General features: G+C 36.9%; 1 protein-coding gene across 1 annotated transcript; it reads left to right on the plus strand.

The window, feature by feature from the left end:
* The first annotated feature begins 1933 nt into the window (after window positions 1–1933).
* Window positions 1934–24004, plus strand: LOC142338123 (uncharacterized). Its single transcript, XM_075387757.1, has 6 exons — window positions 1934–2221; window positions 11284–11464; window positions 12830–13068; window positions 20952–21156; window positions 23313–23455; window positions 23879–24004. Exons 1-6 carry the CDS (start codon window positions 2051–2053, stop codon window positions 24002–24004), a joined length of 1065 nt encoding a protein of 354 aa, XP_075243872.1. The 5' UTR covers window positions 1934–2050.
* Window positions 24005–25445: the final 1441 nt, after the last annotated feature.

Below are 25445 nucleotides of genomic sequence, written 5' to 3' on the forward strand. Positions count from 1 at the left end.
GGAATGGGTCTGTCATTATTGAGATTGACTTAAAATTGACGAAAGTAAGTTTGAGATCGGTTTTTGTTCAGAAAATTTCTTCGTCAAATTGTTTTTTAAAGTCTTAACAGCCATTAGCTGTTCACTCAAAGCTTTAAATAGTTCTACCTAGTGTTGATTAGGAAACCTTTTGCAATTTTAGTAATTGAGGCTCTGCTATAGGACTCCAAAACAATGTGATATCCCGAAATGAAATCAAAAGCTCATTAAAAATTACAAAAACTCAAGCCGAAGCCAAAAAAACATGAGCCATTGCTTGAAAACAGACTTTTTGTTAATTGGGCAACATTTAACTGTAAATGAGGTTTGCCATAAACAGCACAGCGATAAAAAAAGACTAGTCTCTAATTATTAAAAAAGAAAAAAGAAATTTAAAAAAAACAGCTCTCAAATTGAATTAGATTTTTTTTGTGGTGATCTTCCTTTTGAGATCAGAACTAGCCGTTTTTATTGCAATTCAACCTATGGCAACACAAAACTGTTTCATTTTGTAGCGTGCATTGTGTTTTTTTGACAAAGCTTACTCTATAAGTGCAAAAAAATCATGCCAATTATCCTGTGTTCACACAAAACTTTGAACCTCGATAACTCCCAAAAAACACGAAACTCAAAAAATTAATTTTTCATTTCGAATTCTACGCCGGGCGAGTTTTTCAATATCACCACTCACTTTTCTGTACAGCGAATACATCACTCGGCCAAAACTGACTGAACAAAAAACCCATTTGAGTATACCGTTCTTCCCTCCCCAATAAAGTGAGGGGTCGGAACAAAATTCTTATGAAATTTTTTTAAATCCAAAACAGGTGGTACAATCCTCCCCTGTATTTATAAACGTGTATGATTAGTACTTGTCACCAAGTTTAGCTTTTTATAAATCAAAATGACGAGCAAGCGGCTGGGAACGAAAGCGATGAAGCAATGTTTTTTGTTAAAGTTAGTTGCTTTTAAAACTCCGATGTAGTTTCTATTTCTGATTCAGTCCGAAATTCAATTTTTGCAACCCGCTTTGTTTTAAATGAAGACGAATAATGGCTTAATAAACCTAGAGTTACCGCTGAGTGTATAATTGTGGTGAGGAATACGACACTGGTATTACTCAAAACCAGTTCTGAAGCTTTTAAGAAAAAAGTAAAGGAGACTCCGTGTTGATCTAAGATGTTGGGGAAACCACTTTCTGTTTTAGGAGGAAACCAGTGTGTTTTTTTAGTCAGTTTTATTCGTATTTTACAAGTCATTTGAAGAATTGTTGATTTTAGGTCTGAAATTTTGAAAACCAGCTATCTGAATTGTTTTTTTTATATGGGTTAAACTTCCGTTTTCTACGGGATGGTGTTTTCAAATGCCATTAGTTCCTCATTTTAGCTGGTTTTACCTGTTTTCTATCCTAATGGTAAGATTCTTCCAAAAGAAGTTAATCTTGCAAGAATCTTACAAGATTAACTCTGTCTTGCAAGATCTTGTAAGAAAAAATCTGTCTTGTAAGATCTTATAAGAGTAACTTTTTTGCAAGACTCTGGCAAGATCTTAGAAGATTAACTTCTTTTTTTCCGACTTGGGTGTAACAAATAAACCCATTTGAGCATGTAGTCCGCCCCCCCCCCCCCCCCCCCTCCACAAGTGGGGTCGGAACAAAAAAATACAATCTTACTAAAATACATATTACAAAAACAATAAAAGAGAAAAACGCAAACCCATACGGTTATCGGTTTTAATTATGTTTGGACCTAAGCAATTTCTGAGCAATATGTTTTGATGTTTAAGGTTGAATACTTTGAACAATTGTTGTAAATGCCATATTTCCAAGATGATCTTATATCACATTTGCATATCTCACTATAACGTCTAGTTGCTCCATCTTAAAATGCCAAGCTCAAATATTTGTTTGTAAACAACAACAACAACAATCACGAAGTTGCTTATTGAGTTATTACATAGTAACAGTTCTCTCTGACGTGCTTATCAATTGCCAAATAAAAATAGTTACAATTTGAGCACCAAGGAATTCAAAATGAATCTACTCGATAAAAGTAGAATTTTGGTGACTATTTTGGGATTTGTTATATTTGTGCCTCTGATTAGCTGTCAGCAGTCAACTTACACGTGTAAGCCTACAGGAACCAATTTCAACTGTTCCTGTGTGTTTAATGCGCAGTCTAATGGAACATATGTCAATTGCAAGGTGAGAAGAAACGGGAGCCTTATTAATGTGTAGTTCTACCATTTTTATTATTACCCTTTTATTATTACATTTTACATGCGGAAAAATAAAAAACGCTGATGAAATGAGATTCATAAACTGTTGATCTGTTGTACTGATAACCACCGTTATGTTAACCAAGTTAATTGTCAATTAAATTGGTGAGAAGAATGGAACCTGACGTAGTCCAGGTCGGGGTCCTCGTTCGAAATCAGTTATGATCAGACTGGAGCTCCCTCTTAGAGTCTCTCCTCGTCCGTGTAATTTTGAACGCACCTCACCACTTGTTGGTCCAATTATGAGTAACTATTAACAAGCACCTCGCCCTAGGAGGAATCGCCTTCTTAAGTAAGAGGTCTCGGAAATGCTTGCTTCTTCTATTGCTTTTTATCAAATGTGGTTTTTGAGGTCACACTTTACGACAATTCGGTTAAAAATGTAGGGTCCCAAGCGATCATTAAAATTCTGATCATTTGATGAGAGGAACGAGATATCTCTCCTCCAGGCGAGAGCGGATGGTTACCTTGCAAGATTGTGGCGGATTCTTGCATAAAATGGTTATCTGTCAGACAAATGGTTATCTTGTGAGATCTGCCAGAAGACAACAGAGTTTGGTGCGTGCAGTTGAGCTGTGACTTGATTGGGGGATTTATTCAACAGTTTTTTTCTGGTCAACCTAATTAAAATTCAGTAGATCAGCCTTCAATGAAAAAAAAATTAAAAAGTTTTGATGACTGAAAACTGAAATAAATTTCTTCTACCACCTAAAAAACACCTTTTATTTCCATTCTTTATGCCAAAAGCAGCTCGTTATTTAAAAATAGTTATCCAAGTAAAGTTATAAAAAAATTTATCTCGCGATCTTCAGTCGGTACCTGTCCATTTCTTATTACTCAGGCACAAAACCGGCAACCGCAGACAATAAACGTAGAAGAATTCTTATTTTGTATCTTCTGACGGAAAAATGTAAACCATTCAAATACAGCAGAAAAAAAATATTTATCTTGTAAGATTCTGTCAGAGTCGATCAGGTTTTTGTATGTGAATGAGTTATTGATAAAACTCAACCAGAATTTGATGGTTTTAATTTGAATTATTTTGTTATTCTGAGAGAAACAAGTTTGTTATACAGCAAAGCTGAGCAATTAGTTATCGAGAGTAATTGTGCAACAAGTAATGCAACGGTAATATACAGTATAGCGGATAACACAGTTCACAAAAGTTAACTGCAAAAACACAATATCCGGACAGATTTGAAACCGCTGAAACGAACTGGGCGTTGCAAAGTTTTCCTTGACTTTGATAGGAGAGCAGCCGTTGCATTTGGTCTGCCGCCCCGGACAACCTAAGGCAAAATGCTGTCCAATTTGATTAAGAGAGCGCCAAAGGCACCCCCCCCCCCCAAAGAAATTCAAACGAATCAACAGCGCAACGCCAGTGAGGCAGAGCGAAAGGTGCGAGTGCAATTCACAAAACATGTTGAAGAGCTGACGTCGCTTAAAAGGAAGAAACAAAACAAACCGTAACCAGGCAATCCAAGCAGAACCAGCAGAGAGGAGCTTCAATCAACAGCTCAAAAGTACGACAAGAAGTTCCAAGATTTAGTGGAAGAAGTTAACACTAAAACAGGGATTGGCTACAAAATAATTGAAGACTCAGATCGACCCAACAAACTAAAGGTCCTCTACCAACAGACTTTTCACCTTCTAGAGGAAGAAATACCCAAGCAACTGCAGCGTCGAAACAAACTTGTGCCCTATCAAGCTAATTTCGTTGAAGAACATCTGAAAGAAGCAAGAAAGTGCAAAGCAAGTTTGGACTATCATTGGCTTGCATATATAAGCAAAGGCACGCAACCGGCAATGAATGCAGAACAAAGCAACAAAATTCAAGCAGTGAATGACAGCGAGAGCAATAACAACTACCCAACGGACAACCCAGTTGCTCAAACATTGCATAATGGAGCAAAAGCAAGCGGCCATGAGACGGAGAATGTTTCGCAAACATCTTCAGCAAAGCAAAGGCGAGAGGAAAGGATGAAGAAATTCGATATCGAGTTTGAGACCAAGATGCGACTGGAACAAGCACAGCTCGAGCGGAGGAAGTTAGAGCTGGAAATGCATATGAAGGAACTCAAAACCAAGCATTAACTACTGGAGGAAGAGCGTGAGCTAGAGCGCAAAGTGAAGAGAACAGCATTAGAGAACGATGATGCTCGTTCCCAATCAACCAGCGCTCGAGACAAATCACCCTTCAACTGGACCCCCAAGAAGAGAGATGTCTCTGACTGGGCCAGAAGGATCGACAACCTTCTAACACCAGAACGATCAACAGCTCGCTTCGAAGCAACGCCTGAAGTGAATGGGCAAAGTCACTTCTCACGATATCGCAGTTCACGAGACCGATCCTCAAGTGTTGAAGACCGGGACGTTTCCCCTATAGCTGGTCTGCTACGATACAACAGTGGGTACGCGGGTAGCAGTAGCCTACCAAAGCTCAAGTTGAACAACTTCGATGGGAACTCCCTCGAATGGCCGGATTGAGCTAGTATGTTCATTGCTACAGTGGATCAACGACCAATACCCGACTCAGAGAAGATGAGCCATCTGAAGACTCTACTGACATGCAAGGCAAGTTCTGCAATCTCTGGAATGGGCTATTCTGGACAGTTTTATGGTGCTGCATGGAGTTTTCTGGAGAGGAAATTTGGAAGGCCTCATGTGATCATTGATACACAACTGGAGAGTCTTCGCAAAGCAAGTCAGGTGAAACCTCACGACTCTACAGGTCTGATAAGTTTCTCAAGTTTTGCTTCGAACTTTGTGAATGTGCTCAAAGAGTACAAGCAGATTGATGATCTGCAATCGAGCTCGACACTGTATATGGCAGTAGATAAACTACCTCAAAATCTCTAAGAAAAGTGGTGGTTCTATATTGATGATAAAGATGAAGATTGACTTGATCTGGTTATGTGTGAAAAATGGCTATCTAGGATAGCATTCGTGCACGAAGGGTTCTCAGCTCTCAAGTGAGAGCGAAGAGAAGAAGACTTAAGAAGCACAAATGGAGACAAACGATTCTCGAAAACATCGAACTTCAGTGCAAGTTCGAACGTGAAAGAAACGAAGCAGACGCAAAGTGATCACTGTCCACTAGCTGATGACACTCATAAAATATGGAACTGTCCACTATTCAGGAACATGAGTGTGAATGATCGGTACGCAGCAGTGAGGAAGCAACGCTTATGTTACGGATGTCTAGGCAAAGGACATGCAATCAAAGAACGTAAAGTCAATGCGTGCGGCATCAATGGATGCACCAAGAAACACAACCGATTGCTTCACTCAGAAAACCAAATGGACGAGGACAATCACGCAGTCAACGTAAGCGAAGCAACAATCAACCAGAGTAACGAAGTTACTAGCTTTCTTCATATAGTTCCTGTCTGAATACAGAACGGTGGCAACAACCTGAACACATATGCCTTCCTCGATAGTGGATCAACGGTTTCATTCATCGATCAAAGTGTGCAAGAGAAGTTACGAACCCAAGGCACCGATGGGACGCTCAACATAACTGGCATACACGGAACAAAGGATCTGAAGAATGAAAGGGTTCCTCTCAAAATAAAGGGACTACATTCAAATGTGCATTAAATCGAAGCGTTTGCACACCCGTCAATCTCCTTAGGAAACACAAACTACAATTACAACAAGCTGAAGCAAAGCTTCGACCACTTGAGCGTTCTACCCAACAAAAGCTTCAACTTGATAGAAGATGGCATCATCCTTGGTCAAGATGCCTATGAGCTACAACGCCCATTGGACTACAAGACAGGAACATGAAGTGAACCTTTCGCCGTCCTAACAGAGCTAGGATGAGTATTCAGTGACCCATGACGGGCAAGAAAAACAAAATGTTTGTCTTTTTGCCTTCACTGAAGATGTGAAAGTGGCTGAGAATATCCAAACCTGGTGGGACATATGAAATTATGCTTCCAAAATCAACGTCGTCGGTCAGTCAAAGAAACAACTGCAGGCACATATGATGCTAGAGAGTACGACGAAAATAACAGGCGAGCGGTACGAATTGGGAATGCTGTGGAGTGAACCAGAGCCAAACCTACCTAACAACTACAGCTCAGCTTTGGGTCAGCTTTACTCACTGAAGCGAAGATACCAAAGGGACCCAAACCTGAAGAATTTGTATCAACAGTCAATAGATACAGATGTAAAAAAAGGATTCGTAAAGATATTAGACGAGTCCGAAGTGAAAGGCACCTTCGGGAAAGCATGGTATTTGCCACACCATCCAGTGCTAAACCCGAACAAGCCTGGCAAAGTAAGACGTGTTTGCAATGCTGCCTCAAAGTACAAAGAAGTATGCCTAAATGACAAGCTACTAGCAGGGCCTGATCTGTTCCATGGGTTGATTGGAACAATATTCAGATTTCGTGAATGACCAATAGCCCTTACAGCTGACATCGAATCGATGTTTCTACAAGTGCAAGTTGCCGAAAAGGACAGGGCGTCCAAGAACTAACGTACCTGTTAAAATATACGAATATCAGCGTCACGTATTTGGAGCTAAAAGTTCTCCAACTTGTGCGAAATATGCTTACAAGCGAGTGGGACTGGACAACGAAAGAGAGTATCCAATTGGAGCAAAGGCAATGCAAAACAACTTCTACATGGACGATTTCATCAAATCAGTAGAAACCCCTGAAGAAGCAATTGAGGTCTTCAATCAACTAGAACCCCTTCTCTCACAACATGGATTTGAGTTGAAAAAGTGGATAAGCAACATTGATGCAGTTACCGAAGCAATCCCAGAAGACTTGAAGTCAATCAGCAACGCCAAGTGGAACCCAATACGGAGGGATCCTCAGTGCTAGGACTACAATGGACCGTTATTGATGACAGTCTTCAAGTATGCAGAGATGCAAAATAGGAAGTTGAAGCACCTATAACCCAGAGGAAGATTTTGTCATGGGTATCTTCAGTATTCGACCCGATCGGACTGTTTGCTCCGTTCAGTGTACACATGAGACGACTACTGAAAGGCATCTGGACTAAGAGTGGACAACATTGGGACAACAAAGTGGAGCCTGGTGAAGGAATAGAATTCCTGATATGGGAAGAAAAGCTTCCAATTGTAGCTGAAACAAGCATCGGCAGAAGATATTCAACGCAGAGAGGGAAAAAAACCGAACTTCATCTGTAAGCTGACGCATCCCAAGACACGATGTGTGCAGTGGCCTATCTACGTTCACATCCAAAAAAATATTCAGCTGACTTGGCATTTGTCATTGGAAAATGCAGAGTGGCACCGATGAGTCATCTTTCAATACCTCGATTGGAATTGCAAGCGGCAGTCATGGCAGTGAGGTTGAAAGAACAGATAGTCAAGGAACATGAAATGAAGATAAATAGTTGCAGTTTTTGGTCAGACTCAACTACGGCACTGCAGTGGATACACAGCTCCCATCGTAAACAACAAGTATTTGTGGCCAATCGAGTAGCTGAGACACTAGATACAACTGATGTTTCACAGTGGAAACAAGTGAGCGGTATCAATAACCCAGCGGACATTGGCACCAGAGCGATCAACATCGAAGAACTCAAGGAAATTGAGTGGCTCACTGAGCCGACCTGGTTGAAACAACCAGAAAGCGAGTGGCCAGAGCAAGTGAACCTAATTTCTGCATCAGATGAAGAGAATATGCCATCATCAGCCTTCATGATACAGGCTGAAGAAAAGAAGGCTGTTATTCAGTGGGAACGATTTAGCAAATTTGACAGACTAGTGAGCACAGTAGCATACGTACACAGAGCATTGAATAAACACAAACCAACGACACTCGTAGTCAGCATTAAAGAAAGAGAAAAAGCAAAAGCAACAATCTTCAAACTACTACAGCAAGAACATTTTGGTGAAGAGATGAAATCTCTCAAAGCTGGAAAGGAAATTTCAAAAAGCAGCAAAATCCTACAATTCTCACCATTCCTAGATGAAGAAGGACTTATTTGAGCAAAAGGCAGAAGAGGCAAAAGTCAATTGGACTTCAATGCAAAGCATCCAATTTTGCTACATTGGAAACATCATGCAGTTGAATTATTCTTGCGAAACGAGCACAAGGACAATCAACACGAGGGCACTGAGCATGTAAGAAACATTGTTCAACAGAAGATGTGGATCCTAGGCATACGAAACGCCTTAAGATCAATCAAGAACAAGTGCGTTACCTGCAGAAAAGGCAGAGCGCAAATGATAGCACCAGTAATGGCAGACCTACCCGAAGAGCGGTTAGATTCTTCAACAGCCTTTACAAATGTTGGAGTTGACTACTTTGGCCCTTTCATGGTGAAAATTGGGCGCAGAAACGAAAATCGATGGTATTGTCTGTTTATTTGTCTGACTGTGTGAGCGGTTCATATAGAAGTGGTACCCAAGTTGGTCACAGATAGTTGTCTCAATGCAAAAATGAGATTTATTGCTCAGACGTTCATGACTTAGAATCACTTCCTGCTTGGCAACCGGAATGTTTGCTTACCCTATCTACCATGCGCAGAAGAATTTGACAAACTCAAGCATATACAAATCTCATATGGGAAAGATTTAGGAAAGAATATCTGCCAACTCTGAATAATCGACAAAGATGGCGATCTACGACGAACGAAACCCTTAAAGAAGGCGATCTCGTTTGGTTGATCGAAGAAAGCGATAAGCGTAGATATTACAATCTAGGTCGAGTTATGGAGACCATCAATGGGTCTGACGGTGTGATTCGATCGGCGATAGTTCGAACGAACGACGGAGTGTACAAGAGGCCAGTAGTGAAGCTCGCCCCAGTACTACCTGGGAAAGATGTTTTCGCGATGGAAAACAGGGCCGGCGATGTGGCGGCTGAGCTTACTAACTCAATTACAAAATTGAATAGCGCTTCAAAGTCAGTTGAAGCCTTAAAGCCAGAATAGCGTGACAAGCGAAATTTAATGCTACATTCTACCGAAGCCATTTGGATTTGTTCACTTTCTTCAACATTTATATTTAGCAACTATTATTAGTACACAATTGTCATACTCGAAGTAAAACTCAAACTCGAACTACCTTAACCACCAGCGAAACAGTACTACGACCTAACAGTATTGCATCAGATTCTTTGCGATTGGATTGCGAATCAACCTGTTATTGATACAGAATATTCGACAAAACTTCTACATGGTTAACAAATTTCCCATGACCTCAAATTTACACTGAAAAAGTGACCCTATGGAAAAGTGTTCATATTCTGTCGACATTATTATCAACAACCAATTAACAGTTGAATTTGACATGTAAACCTACGTGACTAGCAGTATAAAAGGAGCTTGAAAAACTACTAAAAATCAGTTTAAATTTGCAATTTCGGTTATATTAAAGTGACATAGAGTGCGTATTGAAACACATTTTCTTGAGCGTTAAAATATTTGTTATCGTGTCTTGTTTCTGTAGATCATATTAGTGATTGTACAGTTTTAACTTTACTTTGACTTGTGAAAAGAGAATTAACTTTGATATTCACAAAACTTTTTTTCTGAGGAACGAAGTTCCTACGTAAGAGAAACTTTGTGCAAAGCACATAGTCAGTTGCTCTTACTGACTTCAAAGAAGCCTACTCTAGTTCGAAACTGGTCTTATTGAAACCAATAGAGAGACTTGCTCACAGTAATATTAGAAAATTATTGTTCTTGTTCAGTTACAGTTACAGTAACTTACACCTTTTCTGTAATCTTTGTAGCAGAAAGCTGACACTTTGAAGAAGTATAGCCAATTTACAAGGCTACAATTTGTTGCAAATAGAATTCCAAAATTCGGTTTATAACTTGAGTTATTGATAAAACTCAACAAAAAATTGATGGTTTTAATTTTAATTATTTTGTTATTCTGAGAGAAACAAGTTTGTTATACAGCAAAGCTGAGCAATTAGTTATCGAGAGTAATTGTGCAACAAGTAATGCAACGGTAATATACAGTATAGCGGATAACACAGTTCACAAAAGTTAACTGCAAAAACACAATATCCGGACAGATTTGAAACCGCTGAAACGAATTGGGCGATGTAAATTTTTCCTTGACTTTGATAGGAGAGCAGCCGTTACAATCCTAGTTATCAAGCAAAACTCAGAAGAGTTATTTGATTGCTTGATTGGAATTAATTGATCAGATGCGGCAAACGATTTTTTTATTCAGCGAAGCTGAACGATTAGTTAATTGGTCGATTAAAACAACGTTTAATTCAACGGTAATCTGCATTATAGCGGATATAAAGTTACAAAAACAAACGGCACAATTTAGTATCCCGACAGCTTGTGAACCGCTAGTAAGAGACTTGGCGCTCTAAAACTTTTCTTGTCATTGATTAGCACATTTCCTAACGTAGCCAGTTCATATGACGATGGTTGTCGACAATCATTGGAAATATGTTTGCGATACCTGAATTTCTTTGGTTAAGAAATTCATGCCACTAATTAAAGATGTATACCACACGATATTTTCCTTGTCTGCTTGTCAAACCCGTATTCGCATCGTGTTAACCACGTTTTTGGTAACAGGTAACAAGATACTCCATTTCCTCATACACCTTTTTTGACTCCATCAAAGATTTTCTATTTCACTCAAACAAATAATTTGATCCAGCCAAAACAATAACTCGGACAGGGTTGAATCCACGGACTTCAATTCCAACCGGCTTTGTGCACAAGGTAGATAATTTGAGCTCTAGGGCAAATGTCGTAACTGAGTCATCCAGACTGACTAAAAGTAAAGAATTGCCCAGTATAAACTTATTAACCGGCTTCGAACCAGACGTAATTATTTTAAGCCTTGGATGTAATCTTTTTGCACGACACAATTGGCTCTGCGTAGATTAGGATGTTTCTGAGAAACGCTACTCGCAGACAAAAGAGCAATTTTTAAAAATTGCTATGGATTAAAAACCTTTTTAATGTGAAAAATTTAAAGCTACTCTAAAAAACGTAAAATTTTTCCTGTTTTCTTTACAGGCTGAAGGACTGACCTCTTTTCCCTTGAGCTTCGACGATATCCAGGATGAGCCAATTGTGCTTTTGGAACTGGCCAACAACTCAATCCGGACTATTGGAGAGACAGACCTGAACAACTACGAGTACCTGGAGACACTGGTACTGGACAACTGCCAACTCACTTCAGATACAAACACCTATGGTTAGAATATGAGTAGCCGAGGTGCGCGTGGTCATACGCAAGGGGTGGGGTACAGACAATTTGTTTTGCGGATTCCTGAGTTTTAAATGCATTTTCGCTCAACTTTAGGGGCTTTTACCAATTTCTTGTGATGTGCCGCATACATCTACTCCTCAAAAGGGAGATAAATTTCGACTTAAATGAGCGCGCAGATGACCGCTTGAAGGCTGAGGTCCCAGACGGATTCAAGTACGTCCAGATAGAAGATGAACGCACGAGGGGCACGTCGTGCGTTTAAAATTACATAGTCTGGAAACATCAAAAAACGCACGAAAGTCTGGACATGAACGCACGAAAGTCTGGACATGAACGCACGAAAGTCTGGACAAGAACGCACAAAAGTCTCGACATGAACGCACGAAAGTCTGGACATGAACGCACGAAAGTCTGGACATGAAAGCACGAAAGTCTCGACATGAACGCACGAAAGTCTAGACATGAACGCACGAAAGTCTCGACATGAAAGCACGAAAGTCTCGACATGAACGCACGAAAGTCTGAACATGAACGCACGAAAGTCTGGACATGAACGCACGAAAGTCTGGACATGAACGCACGAAAGTCTGGACATGAACGCACGAAAGTCTGGACATGAACGCATGAAAGTCTGGACATGAACGCACGAAAGTCTGGACATGAACGCACGAAAGTCTGGACATGAACGCACGAAAGTCTGGACATGAACGCACGAAAGTCTGGACATGAACGCACGAAAGTCTGGACATGAACGCACGAAAGTCTCGACATGAAAGCACGAAAGTCTCGACATGAACGCACGAAAGTCTCGACATGAACGCACGAAAGTCTGAACATGAACGGACGAAAGTCTGGACATGAACGCACGAAAGTCTGGACATGAACGCACGAAAGTCTGGACATGAAAGCACGAAAGTCTCGACATGAATGCACGAAAGTCTCGACATGAACGCACGAACGGGCATAGACACTTTTTGTCTGGGACGGTCTGGGTATAGACACTTTCCACCTGAGACGGTCGGGACATAGCGGTTTCCGCCTGGCATCTCAAACTGGAACTATTTTGACACCTCTTGGGACTATGATTTAGACAGAAAAATTGAAAAATGAAAGAAGCCGCGGAAAAAATGTCACTTCATGTCGTACAAAAAAGGCTGCAGCATTGAAAACCAGATGTTGAGCCAGATATGGTCTTGAAAATGAACACGGCGAAGTTTAGAAAAGATTAAATGAACTTTCCTTGACTCCCATCCGTATATTTATTGCAACGTGTCCATTTAGTTTAGAATTATGAGTGCCATAGAATCACTTACTTTACTTTCTGTTTATACTATAAATTGTAAAATTTAGCATTCTACGACAATGCAGCCCTTGTAACCGTAATTTTGGCCAACAATCCCGAGCTGAAAAAAGTGCCCCTTCCTCCCGTTAGTATCCAAGAGCTGGACTTGTCCAACTGTGGTCTGAATGATACCGGATCGGATGTTCTGGATTTGAAGAACCTAGAAGACGCTCCCTACTTGTTTGAACTCACACTGGACAACAATGGGCTGTCTGAGTGGCCAATAAATATCCCGCCAAAATTGGGAGTTAGTATTACTTGTTTGAGGCCAGAAAAACTTGTTGCTCTAAGTCTTTATGACAAAAAAGTTATTTTTATGTTATGAAATTTTTTGTTCGGAATTTATAAACACTTATTTTTTTACGTTAATTTCAATTCTTTTTTTCCTTAAATTACCGTCTTGGGAAATGCTGCTCAAATTGACATCAGTCTAGCTCTTCTCTGGATTTAAGAAAAGCAATTTTTGCTCACTGCAATAAGGCTGTGGCAGCTGTTCAGATGTCCCTCTTAGCTTCCTCTATTTTGTTTCCAATTTCGCATTTTTGTCTATGTGATTTTTTTTCATATTATCGCTTAGGTCTGAATCTTACTTTTCCGTTAATTACTCTCAGCTTAAAATGTTTCGAAAACAACAGTATAGCATAATTCTCTCCATTTAAATCAAAACAAAATATACAATTTTTACTTTTTTTTGTTGTATTTACTGTTCCGATTTCTTAACTTTTTTGTATTTCGAAAAAAATGAGGAGTACTAATTTCAAGATTTTGTAGAGCAGTTTGTTTACCAAAACATTTTTTTTGAAAAACGTGTGAACCTACATCTGAGCCTTACCACCTCAATAAATTTGTGTCGATCGGTTTTAGGGAAAATTTAGTCCAATTTTGAATTATTTATTGTTTATAATTATTTCATTAATTTTTAATGCTTGAATGATTTTTGCTTTTCACATAGTAAGAGATTCGTTAATTATTGTGAAACTTTGATTAATTGTTTGTTAATAATTTTTCGTTAATTAAGTCAAACAAACAGAATTTTGTGCTGTAATATCGACTCTCTGTTACAACCAGTCCACTTTTACCCAAATACACCCTAATTGAAATACTCAAGCATAATTTTATAGCTACAAAGCTGTAACCTGAGTGAAGTGCAATTGAGGTACTCTTGTTTTCGACAAATCGAATATCGTTAATTTAAGGGTCAATTAGAAGACTTTGAATTGTCATTATAGGTCAAACTTTAAGCACTTATAGTCACGCCGAACTAATAAAAAAAATAAAACGGTCAGATTGCGGGCTTAAATCTTTTCCATATTGATTTTCAAAGTGAGACAACAATTTTCGTACAATTTTTGGTTTTGACACAAAATTTCTACGTATTTTAATTTGATTGTGTTTTGAATGTTCTTTCTCTGGACTTTTCTCAGGAAATTTTAGGTAGAAATACATGTAATCTTAAGCTGATTACTTGCAGTTACTTCTGTACTCCTCATAGAACAGCTAGGAAATCATATAACTTACACAAAGTTTTTTTTCAAGAAATTGTGAGTTTTTGAGCTTTATCGCTCGTGTTAATTATTTTGTTGCTCTCATGTAAATTTTTCTGATTGGTGAAAGGTCCCAATGGCCATCTATTTTGGCGTAATTCAGTCTATTTAATAGTTTCATTTTATAGCTCATTTCGCAATTTAGACACTATTTGTTTTCAATTTTACCTGTCTTTTTAGTCCTTTTTTTTGTTCAAATGGGTTTTTTTTGTTCAGTCAATTTTGGCCGATCGATAAAATCATGAGAGTTGTTAGTGGTATCATTACAAGCCTGTCCAGCGTAGAATATGGGTTTAAAAAAATTTTTTCAATTGTCGCTTTTTATAGGGAGTTATCGAGGTTTAAAGTTTTGTAAATATTTGACGCATTTCATGCTTTTACTCACATTTTCTGTATTTTTGACCTAATTTTGTCAATTTTGCTAAAATTTACTCAGATTTTTTGCTGCAGTGTTATTGAGTTTATCTCTAAAGATAAAGAAGTTTTGCTGAGTTCTTCAATTTGAGTTTTTTGGCTAGAATTTTAGATAAATTTTTCAAAATTCGATTTTGTTCGTGACCAAAATTGCTTTTTTAGCCCACTTATTCTAAGCTTGCTGGAAGTAGATAGCTTGAAACTGCGGCAATATTCTTTTTATGTTGACAAACGAGCTAGTTCTACACCCGCTGGCTTTGAGAGTCTTCTGGAATTAATATTTTGCCAGTTTTTTGCAAATTGAAGCTCGATAACTATAAAAATGCATTTTTATTTTTGACAAACTAAAAAATTTTGTGGAAAAATTGATCTATTTCTCAACCATTTGAACAAAAGAGTATTTTGTTAGACGCGCAGTAAAATCTGGGCTGATCTTGATCTCGCCATGGATGCTCACGAGAATTTTTTTTTAGATTTCAATGGGGCGCGATTTTTTTCAAAATGTTTCCGTTATGTAAAGGTTTTTTAAGTAAACTTCTTTTAACTTACAAGAAATTCAAATCAGGTCTCATTGAATGACATACACTAATCACAAAAAGTGAGGCCCAACGATATTATAATATGGTTTTAGAATAAGTTCATGGTTTTTGGGGCTCTGATCAATTCTTTTTGTAAAAAGTTTTTTATGTACTTCTTGAATTTTGCTTTCATTTTATATCTTTTTTGTAGTTAAATGACCATTTGTCCCCAGCCAAAGACCCATTTAAACCTCAAGAGATAAACATGAATCTACACAATTTTATCAGTTATTATCTAATGTCCGTTTTGACTTTGAATATAATTGTTTTCAGAAAATATCGGTTGATTTTTGAATTTTGCCACCAATTTTATCTTATTTCTCTCATCTTCGGGCGTAGTCCCAGTATAAACAAGCAGAAAACAATTTCCTGTGGGTTATAAATTAATGTTCATAATGGTCTTATGTTCAACTAATTGTCTATTATTCTATATACTACGCGTATTCTTTTAAATTTTGAGCATAATTGTATATTTTATGAGTTCATTTTGTTTCCTTGTCGAATTATCATATTTTTGACAACACCAAATGAAAGAAAGCATAATAGGGACAACGCACAGCGTTGGAAAAAAGCATATCCGGATATATTATTTGCTTTACTTGTTAAGTTAATGCTTTTTGGGCTGAGACACAGTTATCTCACAAAATTTAAATGTTTTTTTCGTTTTTCCCTATGTTTTTCATTTTTTTGTTGTTGTGCGCCCTATACCTGATAACAAAAAGTCTCAATTGCTTCCCCGGGACATTTAACTCAACCTAGTTAAAGATTTCACATGAAAGCTGATTGTTTCAATGACTTTAATATTGTAATAAGAAAGTTTTTTACATGTATCCCTTTGCTTTCATTTACGTAACCATGTAACTCGATCTCACTTACTAAAAGTCTCAAAAACTTTTGTTGATTCATAATTTTTTGCGCTTGTTTATACGTTGCGATCTATTGCTTTGACCATTATTTTCACAAAAGTTTGCGAGGCTTCTATAATGCTAATTTTTTGGGTTTCTTTTCTTTGTCATCTCCTCGTAGTCGTTCTTTTATAAATAAGGCTTAATGATGTCAAAACGAAGAAAAAGTGACAGTTTTTTGTTCTTACAGGCATCATTTTATAATTATAGTGAGTGCCTTGAATAGTGCGATCTCGTACAATCGTTTGAAGTTTTGGCTTCTTTGTATACTTGCTGTTATTTTGTGGGGTCGTGACTTAGTCTCATTATGAACAGGCCCAATTGGCTTCCTGAGGTATTCCAACTTCATCCGCTGCTGTTTTTTTGAAATTTTAAGTCCGTTATAACTTTTGGAAATGTTTGTTTTCAAAAACATATTTCGGTTTTTCAGCTTCGTCATTTGTTTTAATGTTTCTCGGTCAATTTCTAGCTCAGTCTTAAAGCCGTTTGCAGTGAACTACAATTTGATATCTACAACAATTTTGGCTTCGAACATGTGTTTCTCGGCTTTGTTACTACTGTTACTTCGAGATCTAACAAAATATTCCAGATTTTTTTATATTTGTACTTATAGGATTTTTGTTTTCTTTTTAATTTATAACAAAGATCGTAGGTTCTATTGGATTTGAAATTTTGCGCAATTGAACTTTGAATGATGACATGTCTCAGTTTCTTCCTATGGAAATGTAAATGTACATTTTAGAGGTTTCAGATGATATCTAATGACATTAATAACGGTACAAAAAATTGTTTTCAAAAATGGAAACGTATTTTTGATTTTTCGCACCTCTTCTTTTTCGGTCGTTTGTTCACCAGTCGCAGTGTGGAGAGTTCTAATTTTTATTCTAATGAAATATAGGTTAAATTTTTTTGTCGATGTTTTGTCTGATGTGTGTTTGATTTTGTTACGATTTTATTTACTATAGCCATCAAGTTTTGGTCCTAATTAGTGTTCGTTGCTTGATATTTATTATTGTCCTTTCTATTAGTCCTATTATCAACAAAGTTCATCGGCCCTCTAGGGTGGCATTATTGTATTCGATTCTACGTTTTTCGCCCTATTCATTTAACCTCCTATCTTTTAACCCCGAGTTATTCATTCTTCTATCATTTAAGCTCTCTATCATGTCACCCCTCTACCATATCATCCCGCCAATTAGCAGTCGACATTAAAGCATGCTTTGACATAATTAAGTGAATAAACAAATCCCACGTTCAATTCTGATATTTTCATATCAAATACCGCGGGCCGCTGAGGCATGGCCATGGCCATGGCCCGCGAGGCATGGCCCAATGATTATATTGCTAATTTATTAATAATTATTTTATGGAAAGATTAAAATCGGAGTGAAATGATAGAAGAGTTAAAACATAAAGAGGTTAAATGATACAGGGGTGAATATATTAGGGTTAAATGATAGGGGGTTAAATGATTAGGGGTGAAAAAGCGGTACGCCATTCTATTCCATTCGTTGTTTATTGATCGCTTTGTTTGTTGTTGAAGGTTTTCTAACTCTTCATCATTTGGTAGCCAATTAACTCAGAAATGTGGATGAGCGGGGTCGAAACCTTTTTTGCGTACGCACATTACCGAGGCTTTTTGTTTTTGCTGATTTTTAATCCTCGACGAGTGTCCTCATTGGCTGTAATAGAATCTTTCGGGTGGGTTTGTTCATATCTGACGGTTTCAACGATAGAAACACTGTTTGTTTCAGTAAATTTTCTGTAACTTTGTGTGCTTTGAAGAGTTTTGTAAAACCTTGTGCTGTAATATTGTTCCGACCCCACTTGTGCGGGAGGAACTATATACTCAAATGGGTTTTTTTATTCAGACATTTTTGGCCGATCGATATATTCATCGTAGAGAAATGTAAGTGGTATCATTAAGAAGCTCGTCCACTGTAGAGTCAGGAATTTTTTTTTGCATTTCGTTTTTTTCCGAGGAGTTATCAAGGTTTAAAGTTTTGTGTTAACAGAGGAAAATGGGCTTGATTTTATTCACTTTTAGATTAACTTTCGTTCAAATTAAGAAGTTTTCTTTAAAGTTTTTATTTCAAGACTACTTTTCACGCTACTAACTGAAACGTTTTTCTCTACTAACAGACGAAAATTTGAAAATGCTTGTTTTGCTCTCATGGGTAAGTTTACTATAAAAAAACTCGAATTCTATTTGAGAGCCGTTTTTTCTTCAGGAAAATTTTTGGCTTTTTTAATGTCCCTTATAGACTAGTCACTTTCCACATGAAGATTTCATTAATGACGAATCTCACTCACAGTCAAATAAAGCCCAATGAACAAAAAAAAATGTTTTCGAGAGATAGCACACGTTTTCTTTTGGCCTCTACTCTTACTTTGCGTAATTTTTTAATAAAATTTTGGGTTTTTTGAGATTTTATATTTTTTTTCTTAGTTCAAAAGCATAGGCTCGTTGACTAAAATTGCAAAGTGCTCCTTAATGAGCGTTAAAAGAACAACCTCTCTAGTGCTTTGAGTGGACAGCTAATGGCTGTTAGGACATTGAAAAAACTGTTTCTAATTTTTTTGAACATTAACTAATCTTAATACTTTTTTTTTTAACTCTATGTCATTTTCAGTAAAGAGAGGACTTCCTTCTTTTCTACTGCAACCAAAATTAATCTGGATAGTGATTTTGACTTCTATCTATTGGTTTTATGACTTCGATGCAACAATTTTTTAATATATTTTGTAATATTTTGGTTCCTTTTGAAATCTTACAACATTACCATAATACTGATAGCTATCGTTTTTAAAACAAATGTTCAATGGATCATAGAGAAAGTTTTCAGAGAAAAACTTAAGCTTTAAATCGCTTAGACAATTTCCTCTCGCACTTTCTGTTGAATTTTTGGCTTTTGCCTGTATTTGCCGTTGTTTTCAAGACATCAAGAATTATTGTGATGTTATGTTGATGACAAACATCATCGACAAACATCATCGCAGCATAACATTTGCGTTTTTATTGATTTCCTTTGAAAGCTATTGAATTTAATGGCGTTGATAGTCGTTTTTTTTGTAAAAGTTTCGTGGTTTTGATATATTTGTTTAAATTTTTTGATTTTTCGAAGGCATTTTTTTGACGACGAAGCATCCCATTGCCGTTAAAAGACAAATGAATATAGAAAGTTTTTACTGAAAAGTTTACTTTTATTGGCTTCAAAACTTTTCTCTCTTTTTTCTTTACTTTGCGGTTTTTGACTGATTTTTTTTGTAGTCTTAAAGTGCTGAGAGGTTTCATAAGCTTCTAAATGTGGATCGAATGTTACTCAATGCAGTCAGTTTATAGCGAATAGTTTTAAAGTTTTTGATATTATTCGTTTTCAGTTTTTTTTTAATTTTTCAGTTTTTCTTGTTCTTTTTTAGAATGATGTTTTTTAGCATAACCGCGTAATAACAGATTCCAATGATTTTCAAAGTGAATTTATTCAATCGTTCAGTATATTTTTAGCTAATTTAGTGTAGATAATAACTGAATTAATGGAAAATTTTTTCAGATAAATCTAATGATTTTAATGGCTTCAATAATTTGTGTTTTCCGGTTTTTGTTTCTCTTTTTTTGAATTTTTTCCACAACATTAGTTCGTTTCTATGGCTGATTCCAAATAAATACAGATCTTATTGGTTTCCTAATGGTTTTTTTTGTGTTTTTATCAAGAATTATTTCATTAAAGGCCAAGTGTTTTTGAGACCTTTGAAGTTATGTAACGGTTTTAAAAATATTGATTGACTTTTGAATTTTGCCTCGTTATTTCGTTCTGTCGATTTGTTGCCTAGTCCCATTAAGGAAAATTCCCATCGGCTGCGTAGTTAAGAAAGAAAAAATTTGTTTAGCTAAGGTTCTATCTGATTGCATTTTGACGTTGTTACAAGGTCCTTTTAAAATTAGATATTTAGTTTTTCTGTGAAATTTTTTTTCCGCTGATTTGTTGTTTGTTTTTTCTCGTAGTTTTTAGTGGCAGATCTCGGCTACGGTTCAGGCTAAATTTCATTTTTTGACAGCAAGATTTTCAAAGGTCATCGTTGAGTTGCTTCTCCTTTACTCATAGAGAAAAACAGCTCTCAAACAAATTTCGTTTTACAGAAATGAAAACTAATTGAGGGTTCAACACTCTATCTAATTGTTTTACTTACATTAAAAGCTTTTTGAGTTGAAAATTGTTTTTTTTGAGTAGAAAATAAACAGAGCTAAATCTGTTGGGGAAGTTATTCGAATCAGATAATTGTAATTCGTTTAAATACTTTTTTCGGTTAGCTGGGCAGACAAAATTTTGGAAAGAACAATAAAACTAACAGGAGCATCTCAGAAGTGACGGAAGTTTCTACTAAATATTTTCAGTAACAATTGCGACGGATTTCTTATTAGAAAACGTCATTAATGTAAATCTGCAGTTGTGAATCAATTTCAGTTGGGGCAGCCCCTAAAGTTCAACCCTAGAAACAAAGTTTTGACATTTGTTCATAAATGTAAAAACGCTGTCTCAAAATATTTTTGAAATAAAAGAATGTCAAAACTGTTTTTAAACTGACCAGCTTGGACTAAAAAAAGAGTTGTGGTAAATATATAGGGGAAAATAGAAAATGGAAAAACCCTTAGGAAACCAATGATATACCCTTCTGAAATTATTTGTTCAGGTTCTCAAACTCAGAGACAACTACTTGACTACGATAATGACTGACATTGGGTCAAGCTTGACAAGATTGGAGTACCTTCACCTGGACAATAACAAGATCACCACCCTGGACTCGAATACACCCAGTATGCCCGACTCTCTTCACGAATTGAGTTTGGACTCCAATCCAATTTACACACTTAACAACGACTACTTCCATAATATGAGTTAGTACACATGCTAAAATTCAGTCTAAAGAAGTAGCGCTGTTGAAGCAGCGAAATAAGATTTACCATTTTATTGTTCCGACCCACTTTAATGGGTGACGAACTACGCAATTGTGTTTTCTGTTCAGTCAATTTTGGCCGATCGATATATTCATCGTAGCGGGTTGAGATTGGTATCATTAGAAAACCCATCCAGCGTAGAATAATAAAATCGAATTTTCAAAAAAAATTTCGTTAGTTCCACGGAGTTATTGGGTTCTAGGTTTGAACATTTGACTAATTTTTGTTGTTTTTGTTTAAATTTTCCGTATTTTAACCTATTTTCTGCAATTTTGCTGACCAATATTTTAATATTCAGTATATTAAGACGGATAGTGTTAAGCGTCTTACCTCTGTAAATTGAAGAGTGTTGTTGGAATGTTTGATCTAATTTTTTTGAAAAAAAAATTTTGCTAAATTTTTCAAAATTCAGCTTTTATCATCAATAATGGCACGAAACAAGCTTCTTTATTGCACTTTGTTCAAGTTCGCCGGATTATCATACCCAAAAAAAGACTGACACAATCTTAAACTAACTCCAAAGAGGGCTAGTTTTACTTCTGCTTCCTTTGAGAGTGCTCTTGAATTGAATTTTTGTCGGCATTTTTGCTATTTCATTTCGATAACTATCCAAAAGGCACCTTTATTTTTGATAAACGGAGTTTTTTTTGTCAAACTATTCTAATTCGCAAATTCTGGAACAAATGGGTGTTCCTAATGGACGTACGGCAAAAGCAAGGCTACTTTTGGTCTAATCGATGTTTTTAACCGTACAGAAATAATTCGGATTATAATAAGTCGCTTTCTTTTTAAAAATATTTTAGCATTTTTTGCTTTGATTTATGTTAATTACAATGGTTGCGACGGAATAGAAACAATTGAATAAAAATTTTTATGAAATTAATTGTTAAAATAGTTCACGTTGCCTTCAGTTAATCTCTTTTGTTTCAACTTCTTAATAGCTTAAATCAACTTCTGAAATGCCCTAAAATATTGTCCAATATATAAGTTGCAGACCAGAATTGCATAAGCTAGAATCTAATCATATTATACCACTGTTTTTCTACCTTCATTTTTTTTGCCTGGACTCCATTTCTTACTAGCCCCGTTCCAATCCAATAATTAACCAGATGCGTCAAAAATCGGTTGTTTACTATGCACTAATGCTTCATTCCACAATTTCAACTCTCAAGTAATATCATCCTAACAAAAAGGCTGGAGTGGTCAAATTTTCTGGCTTTTGAAAATTGATTAATACTAAATTGATTCAAGTAAGTTATGAGCATTACTGTAATGAACAAAGCTACAGCAGAAACGCAGTCCACTTGCAAAAAGGTCGCTATGGTCTCAGTCGATGATGCCAGGTACTAAGAGGAACAGGTTGATAGAGAAGCTAGAGCGTTAGAAATTATGAGTAAAGAAAATCAGGGTAGATCAGTAGACTAAAGTGAGGATCGCTTCGTTATTGACAAAATAATTATCTCTAAAGTTCTTCTGGAAAACTTTTACCTCGTTTTTCATACGTTTTTGTTTTTTTAAAAAACCAAAATCAGGTTCTAATATCAGAATGAAATTTAGTAGTTTTCTAAGAGGATTGTAAACTGTTAGGGGGTCTATTCAGGTGCAACTACTGTGAAAATGGACCAGTACTGGATTCGAACCAGCATCTCTTACTTGCAAGCCTAGTGTGCTACCCAATTACACCAACTGGTCTTAAGCTCTCGAACTTGGGCATCTCTTATAACCCGTTCTTACGTTCTTTCTTGTTCCTCAAGGCTTCATTTCTCTAGCCAAGTATACGTTGAACAAGTAGAGCTTCTTGTCAAGCTATGTCAAGCTTATCTTATGCACAATTTACATTAGGTTGTTCTCTTTCAACCTTCTAACATAAACTTTACATTTTGATGAATTCATTTGCAAGGAAGCCAACTAGGCTAAACTGTACAGTAGTGTAAGCTTATAAAGTGTTTCTCGTCGACGTCTTTTGTTGGAACTTCTTCTCAAGCTTCAGGGATAATGTTTAATTATATTGGCCACGGCCCCAGAATTGACTCCTTGTCAAAAACGCTTGCTCGACGAAAACTTTTTTGATTCGCAAAGAAAATTTTGGGTTTCAGATTTCATTGAAGACTTGAGTGTTTCTTTCACAAACATCAACTTCATCTCCTCAATCGTGTTCCAGGGAATGTTTCCCATGTACTCTGGACACAGGATCCGCATCAGCTTCCAACACAACGCATACCTCGAGGAGATATCTAAGGCAAGACATTCCGAGATCCTTTCATGCCTTTATTTATATCTGGGATCTTTTTTGATAATACTTTGCGAATTTTGTCAGTTCTCATTTACAGGAAATTTATCATGCATATTTTTTGATTGTGATCTTTTTATTTTGGCGTTTTAAAGCATTGATTAGATGTTACACCATTGATTAGAGGTTGGTTTTAAGCATTGATTAGAGGTTGACACCAATTTAATGTTTGCCGTCAAAATGGTTGAATCATGGCCTAAAAACAGCAAACTTTATTCTAATCAAAATTTTGCCTATTTCAGAGATAACACATCTGTTGAGTGCTTTGACGGGCATATAGCAATTTTAATGGGCGTTCATTAGAAAATTGAGATAATTTTCTTTTCTGCTTTTTGTACGATACAATTGTTGCAACCATCCAAACTTATTTAGGGGATTATAATTTTATCTGAGCCTGGCTTTTTTGTTTGTCGGCAAATTGTCGACAAATGCACGTCGGCAAATTCTGCAACCGAGTATGTCAGAACCTTCGACAAAGAAGAGACGTTCACACCATAAAATGTGATCGGGAAAACAATTTGCACTAGTTTAGTGAATTTCGCAAAATAATTATTGGACCCACTAATGAGAGCAAAAAAGCTGTTATTGGTGTTCCTGTTTTGCAAAAAAAAAATTAAAACTGCCGCATCATGATGTTCCGAGTACTTCTTCATCACTGATCACTTTTGGCTTTGTCATACGGTATGGATAAACCATCATATATCCATAACCGTATTCAGTTCAGTTTTACCCATTTGAGGGGCAAGTGCTAGTGTTATTTAGTTAAATTTCAGTTCATCAAAATCTTCATCACTTCTTGTCTGTTCATGCTGTCTGTGCAGGAAACTGTCTGTTCAGCTTATAAACAAATCTTGCAGTTCCTTCGTGTCTTGTGATTATATTATGAACAAAACTTTCATTTCCTAAATTGTACTTTAATTTAATCATCTGCATTTTGCACTGCTGAAAATCAGTTCTAATTTAAATTTAGTAATTCGCTTTTCAATCGGACTCAGTCAAATAGAATAGCGCCAATCGCACCGCGAATGACCAAGTTGACAATTAGAGAATCTAATTGTAGTTATTGAATTGCCATTTGTGGCGCAACTGCCCAAACTGATTTGAACTATAAGCATTCGCGACTCGATTGGAACAATCTGTCGCAATCGAGTATAACATGGCGCAGTCAGCAGCTGAATCAAAGAAGACGCCCCTTCATGTAGATGCATTTTTGGAGAAGCTTATTGCCACACCTCCATTGACGTGGAATGATTGGCCATTTTGCGAGAAAATGTCGAAAGCCAAAACGATCACAGGGACAAACACATAAAGCCCCGCTAACAAGCGTCAATCAAATTGATAAGTCGCCCGAAAAAAGTGACGATGAGGAATCGGTTAACTATGTAACTAGTTATCAGCTTCTATACGATCAAGAATACGATTCAAATTATGACAGTGACTCTGGCGACTACGTGGCGGCAATCTCGTATGATTCAGCAAATCAGCTCGAACCTCTAAACGTCAAACTACAATCCGGAGAAGTAAAAGCAAACGCTATGATTGACTCTGGCAGTGCGGTTAGTCTCATAACGAAAACATTAGCAAATCAAATAATTCCAACTACACAATCTGCGAAATGGATCATCAAGAAAGAAAAGCGCGATCTAAAAACATTTTCAAACGAACCGATTAAAGTTCTTGGACATCTGGAGACAACGGTTGCATACAGTAATTGGATTGAGAGAAAAGCCATTCTGACGTTGCTGGAAGACGGTCACAAGATCATCATTGGAAGAGACCTCTTCCCAAGCCTTGGCCTCGCAGTGGTACGACAACAACAATCAGAGAACATAAATGTGTTAATAACAATAATAATCCCGCATGCAAAAATAAGGAGACAATCGCCGCGCAATTTCCTCATTTAGTATCAAGAATTGGCCTGTCCAAAACACATGAAACG

Source organism: Convolutriloba macropyga, chromosome 4 (assembly GCF_964194025.1).
Source record: "Convolutriloba macropyga chromosome 4, txConMacr16.3, whole genome shotgun sequence".
Lineage (NCBI taxonomy): Eukaryota > Metazoa > Xenacoelomorpha > Acoela > Convolutidae > Convolutriloba > Convolutriloba macropyga.